General features: G+C 43.0%; 3 protein-coding genes across 7 annotated transcripts in view; 2 read left to right on the top strand and 1 right to left on the bottom strand.

Annotated features, from left to right (window-relative positions):
• Positions 1-11550, top strand: part of TRAK2 (trafficking kinesin protein 2) — a 112527-nt gene that overhangs the window by 74575 nt on the left and 26402 nt on the right. The window lies entirely within an intron of this gene.
• On the bottom strand, positions 2977-6577 carry NDUFB3 (NADH:ubiquinone oxidoreductase subunit B3). 3 transcript variants are annotated; one of them, XM_066322621.1, is made up of 3 exons: positions 6427-6577; positions 4928-5069; positions 2977-3241 (listed from the first exon to the last, which is right to left on the bottom strand). In XM_066322621.1, exons 2-3 carry the CDS (start codon positions 5065-5067, stop codon positions 3085-3087), a joined length of 297 nt encoding a protein of 98 aa, XP_066178718.1. In that variant the 5' UTR covers positions 5068-5069; positions 6427-6577; the 3' UTR covers positions 2977-3084. The 3 variants fall into 3 exon arrangements, with proteins under 3 accessions (XP_066178718.1, XP_066178716.1, XP_066178717.1); XM_066322619.1 differs by having other exon boundaries at positions 6333-6575; XM_066322620.1 differs by lacking the exon at positions 6427-6577 and adding an exon at positions 6069-6219.
• LOC136363407 (hyccin 2) overlaps positions 6704-11550 on the top strand; it is a 68339-nt gene continuing 63492 nt past the window's right edge. For both annotated transcript variants that reach the window (XM_066322609.1, XM_066322607.1), the window contains exons 1-2: positions 6704-6719; positions 7261-7304. The gene's annotated coding sequence lies outside the window, so the exon portion shown is untranslated. The remainder of the gene's footprint in view (positions 6720-7260; positions 7305-11550) is intronic.

Genomic DNA, 11550 nt, shown 5'->3' with positions numbered 1-11550 from the left:
ATGGAGGCGGGACGCGGCGTGCGGCGCCTTGGCCGGGCTCGGGCCCCGCGTGAGGGGCGGCGGCGGCGCGGTCCCGGCTCCGGCATGTGCACGGGGTCCGTGGGCTGTGCTTTTGTGCTGCCGCTGGCCGCAGACAGGAGGGCTCGGTGTTGGCCCCGCGAGCTGTGGAGTAGTAGGATTTTCGGTGAGCGTTACGGACCTGCGGCCGGTGCGGGCACGTGTTCCGGCGGAGTTCAGCAGTAGCCTCTGCTATGGCTCATGTCTCACTCTGAATTTGTTTGTTCGCTCTGAGGATAATGTACAGCCGTGTGAAAGTTGTATGCCTCCCGTTGTAGATTCTTCAGTAAATATTGCGTAACGCCTTGTTCATGAAAGCTGGGTGTTGCTATTCCCTTGACTTAACTAGCAGCTTTCATGAACGTATTTACTGCGGGGTGCTAGCATTGCAGCTGGAGCTGCTCTCCAAAAGACCTAAAATTTTTCTGCTGAACTAGACAAAAGCCATCTCCATGTATGGTGAAATCAGACAGAAATAGCTTCCAGCTCAATGGATTTCAAAGCATTTATGAAACAGTGAGTCATTTTTTTTTTTTTTGGTGCTGTTAAAAATAGAGCAGCGGAAGCGCAGTACTCCGGGATAACACATATGAAGAGTCACACTGCCTTTGGAACTGCAGGGGAAAAGGAGACAGGAAATATTCGCCCACACTAGAATTTGTACCAAGTGGCGGCACTGTGTTCTGAAAAAATACTTGTATTCTTACTGAAATTGTATGGTCAGGCTCTCACTGTAGTATCAATCATTCAAGGCTATCACAGTACCCCTGCTATTCATATGTAGCTGATTCAGAAGGAAACTAGCTACATACTGTGAATCAATATGCACAATTTCTCCTTGGATTTGTTCCATACAGATTTCCACTTGCATTTCAGAAAGTGGAGCATCATCAGTTTTAGTTTTCAAACCTTATGATACAAAAAGGGCTTCCTGACTGGTATTACAATCCTGTATGTTCCTGCCCTGCTGGTGCCACTGCTGTTTGTGACCTGGTTTTTGCATTGTAAAATATCTATGCTGGTAGAAAGGCTGTTTTAATATAAGGACAGACATTGCTATGGTTACAGTGAAGACACATTTGGTACTAATATTTTAATACACAGGAAATACTCCTCCCCAGGCAGGATTTGTATTATTATACCCGTGAAAGAAAATCTTTATGAGTACTGTATGTGTAACAATGATGAGACATATTCTACAAGCTTAGCAAAAGATGTTCATCATAAAGACAATAATTTAGGGGAGTGGCTGCCATCTGGCTATTAAAACACCAAATGATACCAACTTAATTCACAAATGCATAAATTTTACCAAAACTAGTCTAGTCTGACTGAATATGCTTGATATATTTGCTGTATCAGTGTAGTGGCAGGCTTATGGACTGATTCTACTGCATGTAATTATTAACATTTGTAACATAGTAACAACCACTAACATTGTAATAATTAACTGTGTTACTTGTTTTCCTGAACAATCATCTGAAATTCAGTACTCCCTAGGAAGTTGTCTTGGAACCGAATAGAAAACAAGCAGTGAGTACCAGCCTTTGAAAATGCGTATTCTGGGTAAGAGTACCTAAAGGGACAAGAGGAATGTTTTGTGCAACAGACCTCACACTGTAGGTTTTGGTTTGTTTTTCAGGGAATGATGCAACTGGAGAGGAATGTTTGAGAAAAGGATTAGGCAAGAGTTTACTAAAATGAGTGTTTGCACTATGAACAGTGCCTTGAGCAATGTCATACAAAGATGACAAACTGCACTGAACAGTACATCTGCACTCACACAGTAACATGTTTATTGGCTCTAAAAATAAAGCTCTTGTTACAATCTCACTCAGAACCATTGTATGTGAATAGATATGTTTTTAAAAGGTATTTTAGCCACGTTTTGGTAGGACCTTCAACTTTTTTGTAAACTTGCAATTTGTGACAGGATTGTTTAAAATTTTCAGTTTCTTCACCATGCCATGGAAGTACACTGTGTAATTTAGTGGCATTTACCATTTCTCACTTGCCTAATTTTGCTTTTCATTTTAGTGACAAGTGTCCTGTTGTTTAGATTGAAAAACTATGTAATATATCCTCCTTACTTTGTTACTAATGGCATAACAAATTTTTTGTAGAACATTCTGACATTTACATATACAGGCCACAAGTTCTTTTCTGCTACAGTCTTCAATCCAGACATTCTTAAAGCACTCCAGAAATGCTACAATAATTTAACAAAAACCAGGACGTTTAAAACAATTTACTAAAATAAACTAGATCTAAAAATAAATTAAACTATAAATACAGCAGAGCAAAGGAAAAAAAAAACTGTTCTCTTTTTTCACAATACAGTCAAGTATGGTGGAAGACATTCTAGGATAAGGTAGTTATTGCTGAGTTAAACATTTTACTCTGCTTTTGGCAGCAATGTAATTTTTGATGTCTGGATATTACACAGCAGATTATTCTGGTGCATAGTGTCTGCCAGGCTAATTAACTGTTCAGTATGTTAAAGTGTAAGCTTTGGTAAGCTTTCATATACTTTGAGGCAGTCTGGAGTTGGTTTCAAAGCTTTAAGTTAATATTTGTTTTTATTTAGAGACATAAGAGCAAATAGTAACAAACACGTCTAAGAAGTGACAAGTCATTCATTACCACTTACTGGGAAATAATAGTTGTTAAACCTGTAATAACTATGGTACAAATTTTCTCTTAAAAGCAACAAACCTCTCAGTTTCGTTGAACAGAATCTTGGCAGGGCTTGGAAAGAGCTGGTCTGATAGTTTATCTTGCTCTTTAAAGGATAGTATAGCAAACCCAAGAGCCATCTTGGGTGGGGTTTTTTTCCCCCCAGATTGAAGCCAGTTAAATTGCTCTGGCCACGTTGTTTGATCCTTCCACAAAAGTGTAATAAGATCAAGGAAACATAGGTTTGCCTGTGATAGACTTTAATGTGCATATCATAAGTACAGAGTGAGCAGCAGGCATATGTAGGCTTCAGCTTATGATTAGTAAGTATGAAGTTGTCGTATTTGATCTTCAGTGGTGGCCTCCATTCTTCTTTGGAGGAAACAGTGTATATTCAATGCCCAGAGCTATGACAAAAGCTGCAGCTCCCCACTTGAATCCCCTGGTAAAGATTTCTGTTATGCTGATAGGTCTTGCAAAGGCACCCTGATATCTCCAGACTTCATTACTAGAAAGGAAAATGAAACCAAAGGAGAAAAGATCAATGCAGCCACTGTGATACAAATTAACAAGAAGGTGAATTAACATCACTTTCATCATTCTTTTACATATATATGTATGAGAATAAAAAAATGATGAAGGTGATACAAATACTTTCAGCAAACAACACAATTATAGGAACAGAACCACCTTCCCGAAGTCATGTAATTGGACTCTCCTGTTTTCCCTCTGTAACAAATCAGAGCTCACTAGCACTTGCACTGGACTAACTACAAAGGCTAGTCGCTGTACTAGACAGCATGTAGCACAGTCAAATCCAGACACAGCTCATCTTAGCGTGCAGATACTTTCTGTTTCACCATACAATGCTTAACTATAAAAAATTTTAAAAGTTTAAAAGGAATCATCTCATGTTTTGGGTTTGACTCTTTTCCTTATTTGACCCCTGATATGATTGGCACAATCTCTTCTTTTACCAGAGAAACAAAAATCTTCTTTTATCTTGGAGGAGCAACAAATACTAGTGTCTTTCCACTGTGTTGTTTTGCAGCACTTCCTGAAATGGGAAGTGTAGGCACTAAAGGTCAGGGTAATTTACACTAAACCTCCAGTAATAAACTGTATATACATGCATATATATATACATATATATATATAGAAATAAAATGGGAACAAGCCCATTTCTTGCTGAAAACAATTTTGTTTGAACCAAAGGGAAAACAAGCTTATTCTGCTTGCACTCCACAGAAGTAGAGGTAAGATAAACGTGACATAGGCCTAAAAAGTTCATTAAGGGCTGATATTTCAAATTACTCCTATCATCATTAAAATTATAATTTACTTTATGCTTACATCTTTAAACTATTCCAAAGAATGCTGTCAATCTCAAATCCCTCCACAGGTTATAGCATGAAACACTTTTTTAACAGATTACTTATTTGCTCTTCCATTTTTCTTGTAGCGATTCAAAGTAAAGCCTTTTCTATGAAGACTCCTGGAACAGTTTGCTCATGCAACTTTTCCCTTACAGAAGGACCAGACTACTCAGCACAAGACATTTGGTATTTTTATTCCCCAAGATGAAAAGGTGGTTGAACAAAGTACTGCATAATTCATGATGTGGGAGAAATACATTAAGCCCTGTTTTAACAGCTGCCTAAATAGCTAAAAAGGAGGAGATATTCATTGCAGAGTGGTAGCACGAGAAGTAAAAGCTGATTCTCCGTGATGTCATTCATAGTTTAATGCAATTCCACCCTGTATACATATACATAGTCTCTTCAAATGAAGGCCTCCTGCTGTATATGAGGAATGCTATCCCTACTCAGAATGTCAGCACAAGTTCCATCACCTTCACCAGGAGCTGAGCACACAACCTCTTTGCAGAGAAGGACAGGACTGTTCACATGTGCAGAGCTAGTACTGCCTAGGTAATTTGGTAAACGAGGGGTTGGTTTCATGCTGGTCTGTGTCAGCATGGAACATCACAAAGTGCAAAGCTGCCTCGCAAAATGCCGAGACAGGGCCAGGTGATGCAAAGTGCGACCTTCACGCAAGAAGCAAATAAAGGCTTCACTGAAATCCTGACCAATTTCCACTGTTTTTACTGAAGAAAGGATTATCTACAATGACAAGGTGTGGTTGGTGGGACCAGCTGACACATCAGGATGATTTCTGAGGCTCTTGCACTCACCGAGCCCAGGGATCCCTCAGGCCCCGTTTCGCCAGCCTTCTCTGCACCTCCTCCAGGGGAGTCCCCTCCACCTTCCACTGCCTGTAGTCGGGGAGTTCCACTTTGTCGTGGCCGTGGCCGTGCTCGCTGCCGTGCCCCATACCTAGAGGAAAAGGTCACTTTGTTACTTGGCAGAGAGCATCACCTTATTTTTATACACTTGCAAAGAACAATCCCCTGGAAAAACAGGGAGGCAATGAGAAGAAACAGAGAACAAAGAGCTTTGTTTTGTAAAAGGAAGAGCCAAGGGACTTTGTGCTGTGTTTCAGGTGTTGGTGATCACACACAGTACAGCAAAACGTGCAGTAAAGTAAACTTCAGCATTACTGTGTTGTAAGTCACTTCAGTCATGGAGCAGCTATGTCAACCTTCTATGCCAGAGAAGAGTGTAAGAAAACCAATGGTTTCCAGTGTCTCTGAATGCACTTCAGCAACACCAGCCTCCCCAACTTCCAGACTTTCCAGAATAATCAGAGAGAGTTCAGAATAAAAATTTCTGACTTAGGTCAGAAAGCTCTGAAGAAAAACCTGAGAAAAACAAAGACTTGGCTCCTCAGCTCCTTTTCAGCTGCCTCCAGTTCAGTCAGATATAACTGTAGCATTCAACAGGGCCAGGATAGATGCATAGACAAGGAGATACACCTTACCCGTTGCTTGATGAGGCTAAAATATGTATGATCTATTTACATACACCTTGGAGAACTATAAAAATATTAAGTTTCTCTTTAGAAACAGATGTGAAGCTGAACATTTTCAGCGAGATCATGAAGGACCGGAAGAAAATTATAGCTTTTAAGGCTCCATTTTTACAAAGCACCTGAATCTTCCTTGAGCCAAGGTTTCCCATTTTAACACATATCAGGTAGAAAAGAACAGATTCACTGTCCTTAACCTTTAGAAAATTAACTGGAATGCAGGACACAGCTTCAAAGCCTTGAAACCATGATTCCAGGCCGTGAAGGCAAGCAGAGAGATTTCATTGAATGAGACACTTGGAGAGCAGCATTAACAATGTCATTATTCGAAAAGCTCCCCGCCAAATTCGACTCCAGGCTCCAACCCTGTGACAGAAACTCAAGGCCTCTCTCCTGCCAATATTCACCTTTATAAGGGAGAAGGTTATGCCCTGTCACGCACACGCCGCGGCCAGCGGGCTGCGCTACAGCACCAGCCGGGCGCTCCCTGCCAGCAGAACCAGCACAAACTGTGCCCGGAGGTCGGACGGAGCGGGGCAGGAGGGCACGACCCGCAGTGACAGCCACCCCCACTCCCACCCCCGCCGCCGCCGCCGCCTGCCCTGCCCGCACACGGACACCCCGGTGGCAGCAGCAGGGCCCAGTGCCGGTGCCAGCCCCGCCCGCGGTACCTGCCCGCTCCGCGACCCTGCTCAGGACGCGGCCGCCACCCGGAACCGGAACCCAGGCCAGGACCAGCCACTACAGGAAGCGCGGGCCAGCCACGGGGGTTCCGGGAAGCTTCGGTTCCGGCTCTTCCCGTTGGCCTGGTGCGAACACGGACGCCGTAGAGCCGCTTCCTGAGCCCCTTCCCGGGCCGCTCCCGCCACGGCTCAGCAGAGCAGGGCCCACACCGGGAGCCGCCGGCTCGGGCCGAGGGGCAGGGGGAAGGAGAAGCGGGGCGGAAAGCGGCCAATCAGTGCGTGGCTTCTTGCGGGGGGCGTGGCCCAATGGGCGGGCGCGTTGCTGAGGTGCGAGGCTGGCGGTGGCTGGAGGTGGCGGCGGAGGAGGAGAGCGGGGTGAGGGGGCGGCGGGGCTGGCGGGGCTGGCGGGGCTGGCGGGGCTGGCGGGGCTGGCGGGGCTGGCGGGGCTGGCGGGGCTGGCGGGGCTGGCGGGGCTTGGGCCGGCGCCGGGAACGAAGGTCTCCCGCCCTTCGGGGGCTGCCCGTCGCTGTCTGTCGCTGCCGGCGGTGCGGGCAGGGACAGAAGCGCCCCAGGGTCTGTGCGTGCGGGGGCGCGAACCGTTCTCAGCGCTGGCGCCGCTCGCGCTCCCTCTCCTGCTGCTCTGCTCCCTGTCCTCTGTCCCGTTCCCGCTCCCTCTCCTCTGGGCCAGTGGTCCCCTCCCCGCGGTTATGTAAGCCCCGGCCCCCCGCCCTGCCCGCGGGGAGCGGTGGCGGGGCCCGGGCAGTGCCCGCTCGCTGCCCGCCCTCGGGGCGCGCTTCGGCAGGGGAAGAAGCTGGGGCAGAAATCGGAGCTCCCAGCGAGCCCGGCTGGCGCCAGGAGCCGAGTTTTGGTTTCCAGTGGGTATGTCTTAAAAGAACATTGGTGTTTGTTTCTGTAGGAGGAGTGGGGAGACGTCCGGAAATCCTGGAAGTGCACAGAAAGGTAGGTGAAAGTGAAGAATTTTCTTGGTAGCTGCCTCTTGAGTGAGCTGGTGACTCGATTTCACCGAGTGCTTGTGTTGGGAGCTCGGCGTTTTGGTTGTGTGGCTGTGTGACTGTGAAGCGTCAATTGCTTTAATAGCTGGTTAATTACGATTATTTTTATGTTTGTCTAACTTGAGCACATAGTCTACTTCATCTGGAAAGAGACTGTGCTAAAGGTTAGCTGCACAGTCAGTGGCTTATTAAGACTTAAATTATTCCCTAGTTGTATATTACAATATGATATTTTTTCTTTTTCACAGAATACAAACTGTTATATGAACTTTGATACTCTTATTAACTTGAGAATAAACATTACAGCATGATGCCAGCAGAATTTTGGGATGGACTGTAGTGCCTTTTTCTAATATACTTTGATGGAAATTTACTTCTGGGTTTCAGGGTTTTTTTTAATAGGGATATTGGAAGTTCATGAGAAGATTTCCAGGAGGAATGCCATTATCATGTTATTAGGAGTGAAACGATTCTAAATAGAGTGCCATCTGTTTAATCCAGACTGCCTCAGTCTGGTTTCAGCATTGAATGTTTTTCTCTGTGAGATAAAGTCTGGAAGATTCAGAGCAGTCTTTTCTCAGGGTGAGAAGACGCATCTGTTTTGCTGTAATGTATGGGGAGGTGGAATTGTAGGAGGGCTCTTTATTTGTGAGGTGCTTAAATCCCTGTCTTACAGAGAATGTAGAATGCAGTTCTCTCAGAGACTTGCAGAGTATTTCTTATTTCTTACTGTGGCTGAAAGTTTGTGTGTATGTGTCCAAAGTCCAGTGGTGCTGAGGAATGTGGATATTTTTCTCAGAATTTTTTTTTCAGTGACTCATAGACATGTCAGATACCAGATACCTTGGTTTTGTTCTTTGAGAGGAAGAGAAAAGCCCTAGTTTTATTTATGTTTGGTGCTTTTTTTCGGTGTTATTTGTTGAGGGGGGTTGTTTTTGTTTATTTTATTTTGTTTGTCTTCATGGTGCTTGGAAGCCTGACTCGAGTTTTATGCACAAAACTCTGCTGGTATTGCTGAGTCTGTCACCAGGGACATTCAGTTCTGATCACAGAGCATTGGCTTTGTGTGATCTGTTGTGCATGAACAGAACTGCAGCAGAGGAGTGCACCTGGCAGGATTTGTCTTCAGGTCCAGCATCGCTTTCAAGCTTTAACAAGGTTTTCAGGAGCTGTTTTCACCTTCCCCCTCACCCCCCAAGTACATAAAAACTCATGGTAAGAAAAACTTTGTGCAATCAGTTGATCTGCTCTGCCATGTTTTGCTTCCTATATTTCCTTTTCTTTCAGTATGGACCATACTCTTTTAAAAATTAGACTGCAAATATGAGGGATGTGATATTTTGGGAATATAATAAGCTCTTTGATGCTGTATCCTCAAGTGAGTCTGCATAATTTCAAGGGGCCTACAAGTGTTGCTGCAATGTGTTTTGAGAAGGAAGCTTCACCATAATTACAGTGTCAGTCTGGAGAAATCAATAATATGTACAAGGAAATAACATAAAAGAGATTTTTATACTGTGTAAAAAAACCCCAGCAAACAACTGAATGTCCTCTAAGAAGGAAAGGTCATTGAAACTCCATGTACAAATAATCAGTACTTTTTGTGATTTATTCAGTTGGGTTTTTTGGATTCTTTTTTAAAATTTTTTTTTATTAATTCATGGTAGTGATAATTACTGCAAAGATTAAGGGTTCTAGGGTAAACTTCTGTTAGCATGTATACAGCCAAGCTAGTTATGATTTCCTGGGATTCCTGCTTCTGTTGTTGAGCTAGAGGAAGGCTGCAGGGTTTCTTGGATAGCTTTCAAAAGTCCATGTTTCCAGCAGTTTGTGTTGCTGTGCGTTCTGGATTAACAGATTGTGAGCTACATTATAGGAACCATTCTTGTGTGCCTGTGCATCCAGAATTCTCTCTAGCACTGGACAGTGTTTAGTGTTATGCTCTTCATAATTGTTTTCTGGAGTAGAGAGCTGTGTGACTGCCAGTGACTTGAAGTGTTTTCAGTCTTGAGATGACAAGACAGGGTTGTGGGGTTGTTGTTTTAATCATTTCCCCTTCATTATCAGAATACATATTTGAACTACTTAAATATTGCATCTTTTTTTCCCCCTGAAATTGCATGTTACTTCTTGTGGTGTTGTAATAGTAGTCAGTTATGTCACTGGAAACCTCTTGTAATTTGAATAAAATGGTTAATGCTGCTTTAATTATAGTAAGGATGGAAAAGATCTTTCTTTAGTTCCCCTTGGTTTCTTTGAATGCTTTTTTAAAAAAAGCTGTGAATGGTGGGGAAGGAAATTGTCTTCTCAGGCATCATTAGAGAGCTGAATATTTTATGGACAGTATCACAGTCACTGTTTCCCCTCAGTTTTAGAGAAACTGAGAAGTGATGGGCTGGAGCAGTGGTCTTAGTTTCTTTCTGTTTATGGTGTTTGTTTGCTGGTGGGTTGTTGTTTGTTTGGGTTTTTTTGGGCAACACAAAGATCATTCTTCACAGGAGCAGCAACTCTGGTCTGATCTGTTATTCTCTCTTGGAGCCTAAAGCTCTGAGAGCTGGAATGTGACGGGATCCTTGTTCCCAGCTCTGCTCGTCTGCTGCAGCTGGGCAGATGCTCATTTGACAGCAGGTGCTTTACTCTGACACTCTCTTCTAAAATACAGGGTTACTCCTTAGGGAAGCGCTCCCGGTCTCAGTGGGGATGATGTCTTGTATGGATTTGTGTTTCATGGATACACTTACAAAAATTTTTGAGCCTGTGTATGGTTTTTGCAGCTATTGTGTTCTCTGTCAGTAAGAGCTGCACTTGATGTGTGGTGTCAATAAGTCATTCCTCTGGTCTGTTTTGAACCTGTTGCCTGAGAACTTCACGTGATACTCCCTGTTTTCTGTATGAGGAGAGGCAGACCTGTTTGGCTCTTTACCAAGCAGTTTAATAGGAGTTGAGAATCTTTAAAGATTAGGGTCATGTGTTCACTCAAAGACTTGTCTAGGCTGGAAAAGAATTTTTGATTCCATTACTTTTCTTGATGCTTGTTTGCTTGTATTAAAATATTAACAAGCTATCAGGAAGTGCAGGTGGAGGCTTCCCCAGCTGAGTTCTTGCAGAACACCTGTGCCATAGTAATAACCATTAAAGAAATAAAGAAATCCCTTTCAGGGAAAACTGTTCTGAACAGAGACAGTTACAAGTAATACAGTTTGACTGCTACTTCAGTCAGTTATTTTCATTTCCAAACAGAATAATTGTGGGAAGGAATTCTGGACTTACTTAATGCTGTTTTCAACAGGGTTTTTTGAGTAAGAAAGCAGTTTCATTTTATGCTTGTGTAACTCACTGTAGATAAAAAGGCAAGCTGGTTGAATTTTTCTCTCTGCACCTTCACCTGGATAATTCCTCCTTCTAATAGTAAGACAAATAATTCAAATGTCGTTTTTTTAAATTTAGTCATAGGGCAGATTTATGGAGTGACTCTATGGATCTCCTTTTTATTTTGTATAGAATTCGGACTTTATTTTTTGAGCTCCAAATAAAAGCTCAAGAGGTAGAGGTGTACTTCTGATGAAATGAAATACAGTTATTTCAGAAAACCCTACTGTAAAACGAATTCTGTATTGCCAGCTGGGCTACAAAGAAGAGAACATAAAAACCAAGATTAGGGATGGGTAAAATAGTATATAGTCTGCAAACTCCTCCAGTCCATGCTGCAGATTATCCATAATAGGAAAAGCTTTTTATTGTATGATGAATGGCCATACAGCAATTTTTCTTTCTTCTGTTAATGTTATGTTTTTCTGTCAAATATAATGAATTTGGGCACAGGGTTCAACAGATACTATTAATCAATTCAGATGATTAGTGAAAGACAATACCATTGGCAAGTCACTTTTTTGGTCTTCCTTGATTGTTTTCTGTTCTGCAGGCAGTCCAGCTTGCCTCTGCTGCTCACTGCCTATCTCAGATCTGCTGCCTTGACCTCTTGGTGTGAGTCTGTAGAGAAATATAGATTTTATGGTCAAATTTATTAACTTTGCCTGAAAATAGAGATCCAGTGACATTTGGAAAGAGATCCCACTAGAGGAGAGAAATAAAATGTTAGGTGTATAACTACTGCAAAGTGGTAAACTATTTATTTATCTCTTAGTAGTGATTATCATCGCTATCATTTGACATTGCAAAATGCCAAATTCCCT

The sequence above is a fragment of the Sylvia atricapilla genome, chromosome 7 (assembly GCF_009819655.1).
Source record: "Sylvia atricapilla isolate bSylAtr1 chromosome 7, bSylAtr1.pri, whole genome shotgun sequence".
Lineage (NCBI taxonomy): Eukaryota > Metazoa > Chordata > Aves > Passeriformes > Sylviidae > Sylvia > Sylvia atricapilla.
Note: the sequence above shows the minus strand (reverse complement) of the source record. Positions and strands in the feature narration are given on the sequence as shown.